Below are 17900 nucleotides of genomic sequence, written 5' to 3'. Positions count from 1 at the left end.
GAGGCAGCAGGTGATGGCTCAATTACTTGGATTCCTGTCATCCACATGGGCGACCCAGATTGTATTTCCTGCTCTCAACCTTGACAGCTGCTCCCAGCCCCAGAAGCTATGGACATTTGTGGAGAGAACCAGCAGATGGAAGCTCTGTCTTGGTGTCTGTTTCTCTCCCCATCTCTCCAGTTTTCAAATGAATGAGCAAATGAATTAAAAATACTGAAACTAGCCCTTATGAAGTATTATCCTGTACTGTCTATCAGGTAGATGCTATTATTTTATCTTCTTTTCAGATAAAGAGGGCATAGATAAGCTAAGGAGCTAGTGCCCTCTTCAGCTGTCCACTTAGCCTCTTCGGAGAGCTTGAGTAATAGCCCAAGCCCGGGGGCCGGCTCTGTGGCATAGTGGGTAAAGCTGCCACCTGTAGTGCCAGCATCTCATATGGGCACCAGTTCGAGTCCCGGCTGCTCCATTTCCAATCCAGCTCTGCTATGGCCTGGGAAAGAGGTAGAAGATGGCCCCAAGTCCTTGGGCACCTGCACCCATGTGGGAGACCTGGAAGAAGTTCTTGGCTCCTGGCTTCGGATTGGTGCAGCTCCAGCCATTGCAACCATCTGGGGAGTGAACTAGCAGATAGAAGACCTCTCTGTCTTCTGTAACTCTGCTTTTCAAATAAATAAAATAAATCTTTAAAAAAAATTGAAAAGCCTGGGCGCAGGCTGCTATCTTTGACCACACGCCTCACCTCTTGCTTCTCACTTTTATTTTGCAATTTCCATTACCTCAAAGATTTATGATTGTTTATGTATCAAGAAATTAATCTAGATCTTACACAGCTGCAGAAGGTGAAAAGGAAACAAAAATAATTTCAAAGTTTTCATGTTCATTTTTATCTTATCTTTAAACTCTCCAATTAAATTTCACATTAATTCAACTATATGTGTGAATTTAGTATTAGTTCCAACTAGAATGCCTTATCTTTAACTCAGGTACATTTCAGATTAGTTCATGGGCAAATCTCCGAATTGCATCTGACTCAGCAACAACATTTCAGAGTGACAGCTCATAGGACTTTTAAGTATAGTGTGGAAATCTGATTATTAAATCAAGCAAAATACAACAATAATATGTAAGCTATTTTAGGCTGTACTATCAGTGTGAGTTCTTTTTTTAAACATAAATGCATGTTTGAACTGCAGTATTATCCATTACAGGATCTAAAGACTGGCAGAACAAACCAGACGGAGAAGGCTGTAATTAAATGTATTCATGTGAGTTTATTGAATATACTTACAACCTGGTATGAGTTATCACAGGGCAATATTTCTTCTTAGAATAATAACACAGATCATATTAAAGGACTGGCATTTGATCTAGTGGTTAAGGTGCCACTTGAGACACCTGTATCCCATATCAGAGTGTCTCGGTTCAAACTCCGACTATGCTTCCTATTCCAGCTTCCTGTGAATGCCCAACCTGGGAAGAAGCAGGTATGACTCAAGTACTTCGGTCCCTGCCACCCACATGGGAGACTTGGATTTCATTCTTGGCTCCTGATTTTAGCCCTGGTCCAGCCCCAGCAATTGCAGGCATTTGAGGAGTGAACCAGCAGATGAGAGTTCATTCTGTGTGTGTGTGTGTGTGTGTGGATGTATGTGTGTGTGTGTGTGTGTGTATTCTTGTGTTCTCTATGTTTCAAATCAATTAATTATTAGGTAATGAATTAATTAAACTATTAAAACTAGCCCTTAGTGAGTATTATACTTTACTCTCCGTCATATCAAGTAGATGCTAATATTTTACCTGTTTTTCAGATAAGAATACCAAGGTATATATGGGCTAGGTAACTTGCTAAAGTTCCACAGCTAACACAGGGAAAATGTGCTATGTCCAGCAATGGAGACATTAAGTTCTGTGAGATGGACTTAAAATGTAACTATCCGAGTGATGAGCTAGCTGTGTTAATGGACGAGGCCCTGCTCGAGGCCAGGAGCTGTTCTTACTCCAGGTTGGTTATCGCAGCTATTGTCCCGGGTTGCTGAGAGTCCTTTGGAAGGAGGCCCCAGGCCTTGGATTTTAAGCTTTGGTCAACATGGATGGTGTTTTGTCTTCTGACGTCTTCTTCGAGTTCGATGCTGCAGTGGTACACATCATTCTGTTTGAGACGCCACCTGGGTCAGTTACAACTTTCCCATTAGGTTCCCAAGTCAATAATAACTGCATGCCAAACACTAAAAGATATTTTGGAAAGGGATTGTTAGGAACAATGCACAATTTTCTGAAACAAACGCTTTATAACCGCAATGGCAAAGGATGTGGGGATCTGTTCAGAACATCCTGTCATGACATCACTGGCTCATGTGCAGCCAGGTTGGAGCTACAACTCCCACATCAAGAGGGTCTGGCCCGAAAGACTGTCTTGTTTAGATCACATTTTCTGGGATCCTTTAGTCTGATTCGATTATAATTAGGAAATCTCAGACTACATGTTAAAAAAATTTTTTTCAAGAAGGAAAACATAGACTTGATTTTACAAAACAAAGTTGGCTTACTAAAGCCATTTTAGGCCCTAATTTAGGGCCTAATTTAGGCCCTTTTGCCTATTCTCAGGTTAGGAGTTCGTGAGTGAGAGTGCAATTGATATAAAACAATTACTTTGTGGAAATACAGTTACACAAAACAAGTAATTTATATAACATGCCGAACATGAAAATTTAAAAAATTATCTTAATAGCCTGAGATTGTCATGAAAACTCAGATCTCACGGCTCAATAGGCTAATCCTCCGCCTGCGGCGCCAGCACACTGGGTTCTAGTCCAGGTCGGGGTGCCGGATTCTGTCCCGGTTGTCCCTCTTCCAGGCCAGCTCTCTGCTTTGGCCAGGGAAGGCAGTGGGGGATGGCCCAAGTACTTGGGCCCTGCACCCCATGGGAGACCAAGATAAGTACCTGGCTCCTGCCATCGGATCAGTGCGGTGCACCGGCCGCCGCGCACTGGCCGCGGCGGCCATTGGAGGCTGAACCAACGGCAAAGGAAGCCCTTTCTCTCTGTCTCTCTCTCTCACTGTCCACTCTGCCTGTCAAAAAAAAAAAAAAAAAAAAGATAGGTATGAGAATATCTTCCAAGGCTAGTTTTACAGTTGTGCCCTGAAACCTGACTGTCCAACACATAGACAAGAAGTGAGTTACAAATGCTCAGAAGACACATGTGTTATTCCAACCAGTCCAGCCTCTTCTAGATCTTATCCTTTATTTGCAAAGCCTCAGAATGCCCAACTCTTTTAATGTTAACTTAAATATGTTCCATCTTTCCTAAAGAGTTACCTATAAATCTTATCTCTCCCAAGATATATAAAGCTCTTTGTGGACAGGAACTATAATTTGGACTTTCCTCAACAGTGAATACAGGGTCTACAGCTGATGTACAGAATAATGCTTGTTTAACTGAATTAGACAAAAGAGTCTGTGTTCCCTTTATGTCTTGAATCAGAGAGGGAAAACTATACTGAATCTTGGAGACAGTTTTGTAGTGGTCTGATCCCTGAGGAAGGTTAAAAAAATTAAGGCCTCTCACATATTGCCAATTGAGGGAACTTAGGTCTATACTAATGACTTTAAAAAACAAATGAGAGTAATGCTGGATGTCTCATCTTCTTAGATCATTGAAAAGAATGATGAGAATGGCGTCCAATCCAGCAAAGATGCAACATCGCAAGGGATAACACAGACTATGCAATCACACATACATGCAGAGGTTTAAACCACCAGCTAAATACACAACAGTATTTTTATATTTGATAAGTCATACTTAGGTAAGTAGGGACTTGCTCTGCCGAGGCTTTAACAATACCAATGCTACTCCCACAGCCCAGGAGCGAAACCTTTAGAATACTTGTCATTTTTCAGAATATAGATATGGCAGCATTCTCCAGTGAACCACAGCCTGATCCTTGTACCAACTCAACAAGACACATCATGCCTGCCTGGTGGACATCACGCAGTAGAGATTTGCGTAACATTTGATTAGAACAAGTGTCTATTCTTTCCTTTGTATCTCGTGGTTCAGTTAATTATCACTTCCTGGCATACTGTCTCCCTTAGCACTAAAAAAGGCATCAAGTGATTTTATTAAATCAGTGAAAGCCAAAATAGTGCTTATCCTTAGAACTGTAAGGTTTTCTTACTGATTTTCAAAGAGAAAATATAGAAGAATAAAAGATGTAACATTCTTATCTATGCTGTTCATGTCAAACTGACATTTTAAATGATATCTGGTTCTTAAAATAAATCTTACGGGTTCTCAGCTTCTACAATATCAACAAATACTTATTGTCTTTTCTGAAGCCATGTAGGTCTATACAGACGATCTTCTTCTCAAGAGTTATTCTATTGTTTGAAAGGCAGAATGACAGAGAGAGAGCAAGAACGAGAGAGAGGAGAGAGATCTTACATGCACTGGTTCACTTTCCAGATGCCTGCAAAGGTCAGGGCTGGGTCAGGCTGAACCCAGGAGTCTGAAGCTCCATCAAGTCTTCCATGTGGGTGGCAGGGGCCCAGGAACTTGGGCCATTTTACCCTGCTTTCCCAGGCACATTAGAAGAGTGCTGGCTTGGAAGCAGAGCAGCTGGGACTTGAACTGTCTCTCCAATTTTGGATGCCAATGAAGCAGCACCTTAACCCACTGCTCCACAACACTGCCTTTAGGACCCAGTGATTTTAACCATTGCTGTAGTCAGAGAGAGAGATTGAGAGAGGCTGATTATCAGTACAGTTGTTCTTCATTATTTTAAGCTTTTCCCTATGGGATTAAGCGTCTGGCCCTCTGTGGGGTGCAGGAGGCCGTGCGACTGTGGACTTGAGCTGCTCCCTGGCCAACGAGTACTTATGAATGCAGACTTTCCATGGTTCTCTCCCTGTGACTGCCTGCAGCTGGCAGCTCTCAAGAAGGTGACAGCTCCCTCCGTCTTGTTTCCCAGCTGCAGAAGCAAGCAACACTGCACTGAGCCTTGCAGCCTGAGAACAGACTGCTGGTCCCCAGAACTGGGGTGGGCACAGAAAATGGGTTACTGCATGACTGATACGTGGCTGCCCTGGGCCATAGTGGGGCTGAGTCTTGGCCCCAGTGAGGCCGATACAGGGCAAGAATAAGGACAACAGAGAACATGGATTCGCAAAGGCAATTGGGGGGGGGGGCTGGCCCCTCCCCATCCAAAGTGAGTTCCAAGCCCCTTGGCAAAGACAGACTGGGCTTGCCATTATTTTATTATTATTTTTGAAAGTCTGAAAGAGAGAGAGAGAGAGAGAGATCTCATCCACTGGTTAACTCCCTTGAGGCCCACAGTGGCTCGGTCTGGGCCAGGCCAAAACCAGGGGCCAGGGGCTTCTTCCAAGTCTCCCACACGGGTAGCAGGGACCCAAGCACTTAGTCCATCTCCTGCTGCTTCTCCAAGGCCATTAGCAGGGAGCTAGAAGTGGAGCAGCGAGGACACGAACTGGCACCCATATGGGATGCTGGCATTTCAGGCAGCATCTTTACCCGCTAGGCCACAAGGCCAGCCTCTTTTAGTTTTTTTAAAGATTTCTTTTATTTATTTGAAAGGCAGAGTTACAGAGAGAGGAGAGACACACACAGAGAAAGAGAGAAATCCTCCATTCACCATTTCATGGTCACAGCAGCAGGGGCCAGGTCAGGACAAAACCAGGAGCCAGGAGCTTCATTAGGGTCTCCCATGTGGGTGGCAAGGGTCCAAACACTCGGGGCATCCTGTGCTGCTTTGCCAGGTACATTATTAACAGGGAACTGGATCTGAAATGGAGTAGGCAGGACCCAAACTGGTGCCATGTGGGATGAGGGCATCTCAGGTGGTAGCTTTACCCACTGTGTCACAGTGTCACAATGCCGGCCCCTCTTTTTACTTTGTAAAGATTGTGTATATATATGCACACACACACACACACACACACATGTACATATACGTCTGTATATATACATACATATATAAAACATGTGTGTATATGTATGTATATGTGTATATGCATATATACACACACAAACACACACATACAGAGAGAGAGAGAGAGAGAGAGAGAGAGAGAGAGATCTTCTATCCCTTAGTTTATTCCCCAAATGGCTTTAATGGCCAGGTCTGGAACATGCTGAAGCCAGGAGCCAGGAACTCCATGCTGGTCTGCTACATGGATGACAGTGGCCCAAGCACAGGGGCCATCTTCTGCTGCTTTCCCAGGTGCATTAGCAGGGAGCTGCATGAGAAGTGGAGCAGCTGGGACTGCAACAAGCGTTCCAATACAAGATGCCGGCTTTGCAAGCAGAGGCTTAACCTGCTACACAGCACCGCTGGCCCCTGGGCTTTGCTTTATTATCTAAGTAAGCACCTTCCTGTGTTTTACAAATGCAACCTTAGGTGAAGCCCTGGCTTCCTTGTGATATGTATCTGCAAGAATAGGGTGCAGGAGCTTTCCCCTTCCCCCTAAGAGAGCCAGGAGCTACTCATTTTTGGTCACAGAGGAAAGAAACTCAGTGAATTCAGACTCTAAGAGAAAAAAATACTCTTCTCTCTACAAACAGGGCCCTAAGCAAATGGCTTCAGAGACACCATGGCCATAAAAGATCCAGAGAGCACTTTCACAACACTCCTTGGCTGGCTATTGAACCGTCTTCATAGCCAGTACATTCTTCTTAATGCCTAACTTCAATCTCTTCTGCTATAGTTCAAAGCCATTTACTAGTACACTAGATGTTCTGGAATTTAAAACTTCCTTAAATGCTACTTGAATCCACTAATTCAAACACTACTTACAAAGCGGCATATGAAATTATGTTACACAGTATTTTTAAGGATGAGTAATGGAAGAATAATGGCCGAATAAAAAAGAAAGCAGCAGAATTGAGTTGGACGAGCCCACAGAACAGGTACCACGAGGGTCAGTATTCTCATTTGAGGTGGAGCAGAAGCCAGGCTGTGGTTTTCAGCATCCCATCCTACAAGGAAGCCTGTCTGGGCCTCACTCCACCCAGAAGGCTCTTAGGGCTGCCATGAATGGCCTCATGTGAAGGAATCACAGCATACGTAGAGTCGAGTCAGGCCAGGGGTTAGATGCCCTGGGCTTGGATCCCCTGGCCTCAGATCACACCCACACAGACACGAAGGCTTCTTTGCGGTGGCCCCTTATCACACCTATCTCCTCCCCAAACACACACATAAGGAAACTTCTAGAAGGAAGTGGAATACACACACCTTCGACTCACACCAGAGGTCTACTCAGAGGCCAAACAGCTCACTGCTTCGTAGTCTTTCCCCAACTTATGGGCTTAGCCGGCCCCTCCTCCTTTCTCTGCTCCCAAGACCAATTGCTGAGCTGACTTACAAGTGGGTCAGAACACATGAGAAGCGAAACAGAAAAAACATTAGTTCAACCAGCTGAGTCCTCAAAATTGTGTCACAAAATCTCTTCCCCACAATTTGTGTCAACAAATTCCTTGAATACGCTTCGTGTCCAATAAATAGTTTATGAATAAAGGACTGACTGGATGAATGAATGATGACACTCTCCTCTGCCTCTTTACCCAGCACTGCCTTTTTGGAGCACTTACTTTCTACCAGATCATGGCCAGAGGGGAGAGACTGATGGTTATTTGCATGGGAACTTGTGGGGCCTTCGATTTTATGGACCCCGTATGATATCGTGGCTCAGCGAACTGTGTATCATCCAGAGCAACCCAAGAGACCTCTGGCGAGGCAGCAAATTCCTTTGCAAAATGTGTTTGCAAAGTGCCGTTTACAAATTATTGAAAACAATCCATTTGGAAAATTTTCAGCTGCCATTTTGTTTAAAGATGGAGCACTCAAACTAAAATTAAATCTAAACGCAATCCAAACATCCTTTAGCAGAGTACCAGTGCTTCCCCCGAGTCAATCAACCTCTTTCCAAGTTGCTAAGAAGCAAAAAGAAAATAGGAAGCATGGAGCAGGCGGTTACAACAGAGCTCTCCCTTGTGCCTGGTATGAAAGATGGCACTGTCCCCATGGCTGGTGGCTGCTGACAGCCTGTTGAGTGCCCCGTCTTAGCTTGGAGTCCCCCAGAATCACACCCTGAGACAAGGGCTTAGATGCCTATAGTTTACCTGGGATGTATTCCCAAGAGCAGAGAATTGGGGAATTCAAAATAAGAATCAATGCACAGTGACTCCACGGGCCACTGGACTCGACACTCTGCAGACCCTCAGAGAGGCAAGGGAGCTGAGTATCCACACACAGGCCCTGTTTTCTCACACGTTGAGGGTCCTCCAGGGTGTGGCCACCCTTCAGTTGCCTCACTCAGGCACAGGCAGTCATGCAGAGAGCCTGGGGGAGGCTGAGAGGATCAAGATGGGGCAACCCCAGCTTCCTGTGCTATCAACTGAGGGGCGCCCTCTTAGCAGGTGAGGTCAAGGGAGTGCTGACTCAAGACTTCTTGACAAACAGAAGTTATCTGTGGTTTCCGGGAACACAGAAAGAAAGCCACCTGCGGTTGACTGCGTCAGACTCTTCTTTACCCCTCCTTTATTTTTGTGATTTATTTTTAAAGATTTATTTATTTACTTATTTATTTGAAAGGCAAATTAACAGAGGGAGAAGGAGAGTCAGAGAGAGAGAGAGATCTTCCATTCACTGGTTCACTCCTCAAATGGCCACAACAGCTGGGGCTGGGCCAGCCCAAAGCCAGGAGCATCAAAATCTCCCAAGTGGGTAGCAGAAGCCCAAATACTTGGGCCATGCTTTGCTGCCTTTAGCAGATGCTTCAGCAGGGAACTGGATTGGGACTCATGTACCAGGAATGGAACTGGAGCTCAATAAAAGGGATGCCAGCAAGGCAAGCAGCACCTTAACCCACTGCCCCACCATGGAAGTCCCTACTTTTGTAATTTAAAAAGCTCTTTCCATAAAAAAAAAGGGCGTTCAATCTGAGCATCCTCAAGTGCACCCTCCAATGAGGCCCCCTGGGTCACAAGTGTTTGCCTATGGAAGCAGGGGCAGCTTCCTGCTTCCAGCCTAGGAGGTTGTGAGTGCAGTGGAGTCAGCAGTACAAGAACTTTCATTCTCCCTCCCATTTATCTCCTGGGGATGCATGTCCACCCTCACATTTAGATTCCTCTTCCTGATTGTGACTATTTACTCTTCCCTACTAGCTTGCCTTATTTAACCCAGCGCTGGGGCTCCTGAAGATATTTGGGCCATACGTACATGGATTGTGCATGCCTACACAAGTCAGGAAAAGCCAGAGGACCTTGTTATCTTCGGAAGAAGCCTGGAAGTTGAGTGCATGTGAGATCACAATGCAGAGGTACAAACAAAGGCTCCCAGAGATGGGGCAGTCCTGCCCGTGAGCTCCTCGAGGCCACATGGCCTCTCCACTCTCTAGCAACTCCAAACGCCCAAGAGAGAAGTCGCATCCATTTCCGCACAATTTTTTTCCTAAAAATAGAAAACAAGAAAATAGTGCCAGAGTCATTTTATGAAAACAGCACGACTTTCATCCTGAAACCCAGTCCTCATAGACATAGTTTGTAACAATTTTAAACATGTTAGCAATTTAAATTTACTACTATGAGAAGCATGCTATCTGTGCTTTTTCTAAAAAACAAAAGAAAAAAGAATAAAAGAGATCTTTTCCCCTCATAAATATTAAGTTGAGGTGTCTTATTATATGTCAATGAGCTATTGAGGGTTTTTTAAATTTTTTTAAAAGATGTATTTATTTATTTGAAAGACAGAGTTACTGAAGGGCAGAGGCGGAGACAGAAAGTCTTCCATCTGCTGGTTCACTTCCCAGATGGTCCCAATGTCTGGAACTGGGCCAATCCGAAGCCAGGAGTCAGGAGGCTCCTCTGGGTCTCCCACATGGATGCAGGGGCCCAAGGACCTGAGCCATCTTCTACTGCTTTTCCAGGACATAGCAGAGATCTGGATCGGAAGTGGAGCAGCTGAGACTCGAACCAGCGCCCATAGGGGATGCCAGCACTGCAGGTGACGGCTTCACTGGCTAAGCCACAGTGCTGGCCCCTATTGAGGGTTTAATGCACTGTAATTCCTTGTTTTAAGGAAGCAGATCCATTAAAAATGTTATAATTTCCATACCTTCTGTTTCAACTTCTCCCAAGTATCTATAGTATATTGTTAAGGGCACAAATATGAAAGATATATTCAATTGTGATCACTTTCAGGCCACAACATAAAGCTGAATTGGCAGGATCAGAATTCACCAAAAGAATAATACACCTGACACCAGGCACCCTGGCCTTTACTTTGAACTTGAACAAATTATTCAAAGTATTTTACTTCTGTTTTATTATAGACAATAGCAAGTGATTTTTTCCTATATTCAGACCAAATTTCTCAAACGCTTAATCAGTTCCCTAAGGAAAAGGCATAGAACCTGCTGGTTTCCACGATTCCACTAATTTAAGTGCCTGTTCCGTCTGCTTTGTTTTTGCCAAAACTTCCAGGCTCCTCTTCTCTTCTTTGGCCATCATCAACTGCCCTCCACCAGTGCAGCCAATCAGGTGGAACCATGTGCCTGTTCCTGCCCCCATCACGATTTGCAAACTGAAATTAGGATCAGCTGGGTTTAGTGGTTTTTCCATAGCTGAGTCCTGGTTTCTCTTTATTTCACTGTCTTATGGAAACACTTTGATTCTCAATAATGAGTTAGCTTATATATTGTTAAATATTTCATTGAAGTTTTAGAATACGGAGCACATGTTTTATCACCACCAGGAAGGAAGTGGCATGCTGAATTAGCCACAATTTCCTTGTAGCTCACCAAATGTCACATTCAAATAGAGGAAATGACACCAAATATTTTGTTAAACTAACTAGACGAAATGTTATGCACTTACCTAGAGAAACTATGCAGGAATGATGCACACCAATCAGAGATGACTGTATGTTATTACCCATGATCAAAAGCACTAAAGCAAGACAAGACAACAAAAGTGCTTTATTAACAAAGAACAAATATTTTAGATGCATCCTGAAGGAGAACTGAATTCTATTCCAAGCTCTTGATTTTGACCTGGCCCAATTTGGTTTTTGAAGATATGTGGATGCTGAACCAAAAAAAAAAAAAAAAAAAAAAAAAAAAAAAAAAAAGAAGGTCTTTCTCTGTCTGCCTTTGCCTTTCTCTCACTCTATCTGCTTTTCAAACAAATCTTAAAAATTAAAATTTAAAAAAATGGAGGAGATATTTTGAAATTAGATAAGTTTGTTCAAATATCAAAAAGAGTCTGAAGAAAATTTTTGGAACAAAAAGGAAAAAACAGAACACTAACACTTCCAGAAAATAAGGATAAAATGGTGACAATTAAACTAATGTGGGTCTAATGTCAGATTTACAATGGAACTACGAAGCATAATCAAGTACTCAAGAAGGTATAAAAATATGCTTGGAAATACTGTGTATAATAAAGAGATTATCTCATGTTGAATGTGAAAAATAAAGCTTATTCAGCTAATGATGTTGGCACAAGTGAATGCTAAGTTTGGGGGAAAATGCTAGATTCACATCAACATCAGCACAAAATAGGTAATATTTTAAGCAAAAAGTGAAAATGTTGAAGTCCTATGAGAATTATATTATTTTATAATTCCACAGAAGTAAAGGGTGTTACAGCTATGAAAGAAACCAGAAACCATAAGAAAAATTATTAATAAATTTGACATCATTTAAGTAAAGTTTCAGTGTCAAAAATCATCTAAGTGAAAACAAAAAGTATGAGTTAGGAAAAATACATTTGAAATTCCTACAAAAAGGCTCATTTTCCTAACCTGTAAAGAAAGTCTACAGACTAATGGGAACATGAAGAAAAAATGTAAACAGAAGACAGAAAATTCAAATGGTTCTTCAATCTATGAAATGTGCTCAATTTGTAATCAGAAAACTACAAATGAAAGCTACGCGGCAATTGGATTTTTCACAAAGGAGAGTAACAAAGATCAAAATGTTTGATAGTGCACACTTCTAGCAGGCACATGCACGAACAGACACTTGCTGGTGATGATGTGAACTGGCCCAGTGGCCTCAAGAGTAGCTTGTGGACCTCAGTCCTGATTACCAGTAACATTATCTGCTCACCCGGAAGTTCCACTTTTACAAATTCATCTCACAGTTTTGTCTATACACACAAGAAATGGAATATGTCAAAGGTACTCATGAAACACTGGTCATAGAAGCAAAATATCAGGAATAACCTACATGTCCATCAAGAGGGAATATTTCAATGAATTTGTTATACCCAGGAAATGGATACAGGAAGCAGGGAGAGTATAACTTGGGTATATGGAAAAGGCTCCAAGAAATAGTAGAAAGTGGAGAAAGAGGCAAAATAAAAAAAAATAAAAAAAAAAAAAACAACCTGAGGTCCACATGCAGAATGCTTTCATTTGTGTTTATTGAAGCAAAGATAGTATGCAAAATATGAATCTGCTCAGTATGCACAGAGTATTTCTGGGGAGGTACATCATGGATGTGGACCATGCCCCTATTGCTTTTGTCAGATGAACCCCTGCTGAGTGGCTCCTGGACCCCAAGGGACTTTTCATTGAGCACATTTTCCACAGTTTGTATTTCCAAGCACGTGATCACAAAGCCTATCAAGAGGTAAGTGGTCTTTAAACGCATTGGTTTTGAGGACTCTGTAACTAGTCAGTCACGTGTTAGCAATCCTAAACACCTGTTTATATAAAAACCAACACTTTAAAGTTTGTGCAGCTATATACAATAATGTTAGTGCCAAAATAATGAAACAGTTGCTATTCCAATAGCACAGTCCGTAGGATAGCAAAGCCATTTAGTAATTTGGAAATGAATTACTGAAGGTCTCCTCGGCTTTCAGGATCACCTAGCAAGCCAGATCCTGTATCCTCTGGGTTTCACTGTTGTCTCAGCGGCTCCTCCTCAGTGGGGGCTGGGATGCTGCTTCTCTCCAGATAAATTCTACAGTGCTCAGTGCTCAGCACTGTTACCTGGGAACTTTGCTCTTTCCTCAAAGCTTCTACTACCACCTGTATATCAGAAAATCCCATTTTTACCTCCAGTCCAGCCCATGTTCCCAAATCCCTCATTCTCACACCATTAGGATGGTGCACTGGCTTCCCAGGGTTGCCTTTACAAAGCACCTCAGACTAGGCATCTTCAACAACAGAAAGATGGGCTCACAGCTCTGTAGCCTGGAGTCTGGGATCAAGATGTCATCATCCTTCCATGCCTCTTCCCAAGCTTCTAGTGGTTTGCTGGTATTGTCTGTTAGCTTCTAGAAGCATCACCACCATCTCCAACTTCATTTTCACATGATATTCTCCAGAGTGCACTTACATCTCCAAATTCTTCCTTTTGATAAAGACTCCAATTCCTTCTGATTGGAGACCCACCTACTCCAGTACAATCACTTCTAAACTAAGTATTTCTGCAATGACCTAATTTCTAAATAAGGCCAGATGCTCAGCCACTATAGAACAATAGATTTAGACTTCAACATGTGACTTTCTGGGTGATGTCACTCAACCCACAACAGACGTCAAGAGAGAACTCAAACTTAACAGGTCCAAATCAGACTACTGCCCCTGCCCCCTTCTGCTGTCTTGAATCTCACAGAGACACTACTGTTCTTCTAGAACAAAGCAAACCTTGGCGCTAGGCTTCACTTCTTTTCATAGGTGAAAAGGATTGGGCATATGGATACAGCAGAACTCTTAAATGATCATTAGGTCATGGATTCTGTTTTAATTCCACTCCCTGAATGTTCATGGGCTGCTATGAAAGCTCTGCACACATAGGGGCTAACTCCAAATTCAATTCACAACCTTACAGGGATGTTTTTACCTACAGAGCTCTACCTCCTTGGATCATCAAATTACTTCTGCATAATAGCTATTTTTAAAAATTTTATTTCACTTCAGCAAATATTTGTTGAAAGCTTATTTTGCAGACACGAGGACTAAAACTAGGGCAGAAAACAGACCTGGGCCCATTCCCCACAGACCCCATGCTCTGATTCAAGGACATTGAGTGGTCAGAGAGAAATCCATCTCTCTGAATGTCTGGACACAGGGCCAGATCAAGGTCAACAATAAAAGTCAACATAACTCTTCCATTTAGATCTGTCCATTAATACCAAGGATAGTCACGACAATGAAATTTGGAAACACTGAGAACATGCAAAGGCTGTCTTCTCCCACCAGTACTGTGCGGAATGGATACAGCCCACACACTGAAGGGAACGTCAACCAGAGAGCAGAGAGTCAGGAACCTCACAGATGCAGAGAGGGCAAACACACCGTGGGACAGAACAGAAGGAGATGCTCTGGACCTCAGCTGCACAAGGCCAGTGAAGGGCTGAAAAGGCCCCTCTCTTGTCTGGGAAGATGGAAGAGTGGACAGAAGTGGAAAGGGGGGGTTTTCCTCATCAAGGAAAGACAGTGCACAGGAATCACAGTGGGGATGTTGTGCATCAGTCTTGTTAATCAGGTTCCCAGTGTCTGCCCTCTTTACCCAAGCAGTACAGGTGAGAACTGTGGAGCTCTGAGCACAGGGCACTCAAGCTCCCAGAGCAGCAAGCTACCAGTGGGGTGGACACAGAGCTCAAGCTGAGTGCCAGCTTGGATGCCGAGGCTTCTATGCCCACTGCGGACTTCTCAACCAGTGTGTGTACTCGGCACTGGATTGTTGACTAAACTGTTACAAGCAAGAATGCACCCCAAGTTTTATTTTTTTCAAATAACTTGCATAGGAACTTCCTTACATAGGGGATGCCCATTTCACTTTTACTATGTGAAGAAATTACTGTTAAAAGTACAAATATGGTGGATAATACCTAGAGTCACAGGCTAGAAGTTCAGAGAACTAAGAAACGTAGATCTGATTAACTAGTAAATGTCAATGTTTCCGTAGGAAATGTGAGTGCTTGGCCTGTCTTCAGTCTTTTTGTTGATGAACAGGCTGCTGCACTCCTTGGCTGGGGAGAGGAGGCTCTGTCCACTGCAGCAGGGAACCATCCCAGTGGCTACACACAAGTCTTTTTGGGAACTTACATGGGAAAGTCCTGGTCCTGTCCCAAGAAGAAGCAAGAGTAAATAGGCAGAAGGATGTGTGGTATGACTGCAGGGATGGACATCAGAGGCAGAGGGAGGGCACAGGGGACATGATTCAGCCTGGCTGCTGCCCAGGCTCCACTCAGACACGCGGAGAAGCAATGGAAGAGTCAGGCAGGTTGGGACAGCCCACGGGAGTTCAATGTAAGGGAAAGGTCTGGCTACATATTTTGGGAGAGACTAGTTTTGACCTTTGGGAGACATTGAGGAGGATGGCAGGCAAAAGAGAAGCTCATTGCAGTCCACTAGGTGTCCTTGAGTCCATTATTGCCTGGGCTGTGAAGCACCCTCATCTGCCTGGCCCCAGAGCCCTCCCAGTGCTCACTGAGGCGGAGTTAAAGGATGATCTACCTTTTCAAAGGCAGAAGATTTCAATCACACAGGAAGTGGAATCTAACTTGATTTTGTAACTCAGCTTAGATTATTTTCTTAATACCTCTGCTATTTTCCCCCTTTGCAGTTAGTCATTCACACTGCTAAGTTTAAATTATATGAATTAAGGCTGAATTGGCAGCATTCCATGCTGAGAACCCTGTGGCAGGGCATCATTTAACAGCATATATTAGGACTGGTGCCACGACCTGCAAACATGCCTGGCGGTTGGGTTCAGGCTTTGTCATGTTGCAGCTTACGAGGTTAATTACTTGGGGGATGCAAAGCAAGGAGGAGATGCCCAGTGAGCCAGAGCCATTTGCTCAGGGGAGAACAGTGCAGAGGAAACACCTAGGTAGAGGTGGAGTGGATTGGGAGACTGCACTTGCTGGATGCACCGAATCCTGACCATGCAGGAAATGAGTCTTACTCTATGAAGTTTACAGCCGGTGTCCACTTTAAAAGTGTAAGCCTTGAACCGTGTTTTTACAGGATTTATTTCCTGACCGGCAGTGTGCAAATAATCAATAGGTTCTTAAATTGTCAAGAATTCCCTCTTTGTCCACAACTATGAAAAATATACGCAATGTGCAGAATTCCTCTGTAATTACTGGAATCCTACATTTCCTGACCCAGCATAGCTTTAGGAACACTAGGAAGGATAACCTGTTTCTTGTAGTTTTAAATTACATTTGCAAAATGCTACCAACTGAAGAATAGAAAGGATAGATAAGTCCTATAAAATTGGAGTGTGTTCGTGTTCTCTAAGAGTGTGAATATGATAAAAAAGAATGCTGAAATAATTCATGTAACATGGGCAAAAAAAACCTAGCATACCATGTAGAGTAAAGGATTTTCTAGATTAACAAAATCTATGCTTGGTCCACCCCCCAAGTTCATCCCACTTCAAGGAACTCAGTGGGAGTTGGCACTAATCTGTTTATCTCTGCAACATCATCAGTGTGGGGTTGAAGATAATCTTTGAGTTAGAATATTGGATTTACAAATAACTGAGATTTCTGGGAAACTTAGCCACAACTCATAATGTTCCATCTCAGCATGAAAGTGAAGGTAGGAGACAGAGGTGTTTTCTCCTTGAAAATCCACTCTCTTGATTCCTAAATAGGAATCTCTATCCCACATGACAGTGATAACCAGGCTCCATGTTGACCTGGGATGTGCAATCTTTATAACAACCAATCCCTTTGTTTCAAGTCATTGAGTTTCTCTTGTAGTTTGCCATCAGAGCACAACTTGGAATATTCCCGCTGACCCAACACCACAGTGTAATATAACTGAGGTTCTGGAAGAATTTGGAATAAAATTTGATTGCACTAGCTAGGTTAGGTACTGCTTCATGCAGAGCTTTTCTGACTATCAAAACAGCTTCTGCATTAATTGCAAGTGATCAATACAGAGATATAGCCTTTTCCCACCTTTCAAATACTCAATCCTTTTCTGGCCCACTTACTGGCTTTTACTTTGGACACCCTCCGCCTGACGTTTTCCAATTCCCTCTCATCAAACAACTACCTAAAATTCATATCTCAAAGTCGCCCACATTTCCTTGAAGCATTCACTCTTCTCACAGTGGTCTCCATTTTGCCCTCACTCATAGAAATTCTCCATGATGCTCCCTCCCGGGTGATTAGAAAGGATAAGCTGGGCAGTGCCCTGCCAAATGCATAGTATAGCCACGGGTCCTCAAAGAAGGCCGAGCAGGCAACCTTACCTTGCTGCAGAGCTGCAGGCACACAGAGGGAGTAACAGGAGTATGGTCACGACTGGATGTTTTCAGGAGGACACACGCTTACATAATTCTTTATTTTCATGTCAATCAATGAGTGCTCTCAGGGCTTGCCAACGTAGTGCATTGACAACTAATTAAACCCTTGAATCTTAAAACACATTCAAGGTAACAATATTGAATTGCATGTGGCTAGTTTAGTGCCTGGTATACAGCAGGTACTCAATACATACTGAATGATCAGATGAGTTGACATACCAACATCTTCTCACATAGTCCTATGTTGTTGTCATCGCAGGTATGATATCTTGGAGGAAAAAGGGAAGATCCCTGAAAAAGAAGATACTTGGGTATCCCCATAACAAACGATGAGTGCCTGTTCATTGTAATGAAGGCCTCTTCCACATTTTTTGCATGTCCTGCTGCAGTAAAGTTCATATTGCACACAATTTTAGCCTCAAATAAGACCATCAACAAGGGAATCCTCTGCAGGAAGTGACTATTCTAAAAATAACTATCCCCTCCCCACTCCACATCTTCCAGTTTTCAAAGTTTCTTATCTCTGGTGGCTTGAACACTATTGCTAATTTTTTGTTTGATGGCGAGATAATGTCAGGTATTTCATGATAGCGGCTGTACTCAA

At 43.2% G+C, this 17900-nt stretch overlaps 1 protein-coding gene across 1 annotated transcript; it reads right to left on the bottom strand.

The window, feature by feature from the left end:
* Positions 1–1251: 1251 nt before the first annotated feature.
* LOC108176498 (uncharacterized) lies at positions 1252–10957 on the bottom strand. The gene is made up of 3 exons (XM_070075825.2): positions 10890–10957; positions 9235–9465; positions 1252–2225 (listed from the first exon to the last, which is right to left on the bottom strand). The coding sequence occupies exons 1-3, from the start codon at positions 10948–10950 to the stop codon at positions 2071–2073; spliced, it is 447 nt and encodes a 148-aa protein (XP_069931926.2). The 5' UTR covers positions 10951–10957; the 3' UTR covers positions 1252–2070.
* Positions 10958–17900: the final 6943 nt, after the last annotated feature.

The sequence above is a fragment of the Oryctolagus cuniculus genome, chromosome 6 (genome assembly GCF_051225735.1).
Source record: "Oryctolagus cuniculus isolate XC-2025 breed Fujian yellow rabbit chromosome 6, ASM5122573v1, whole genome shotgun sequence".
Taxonomy (NCBI): domain Eukaryota; kingdom Metazoa; phylum Chordata; class Mammalia; order Lagomorpha; family Leporidae; genus Oryctolagus; species Oryctolagus cuniculus.
The sequence above is the reverse complement of the archived record's forward strand: the minus strand, read 5'-3'. Positions and strand labels throughout refer to the sequence as shown.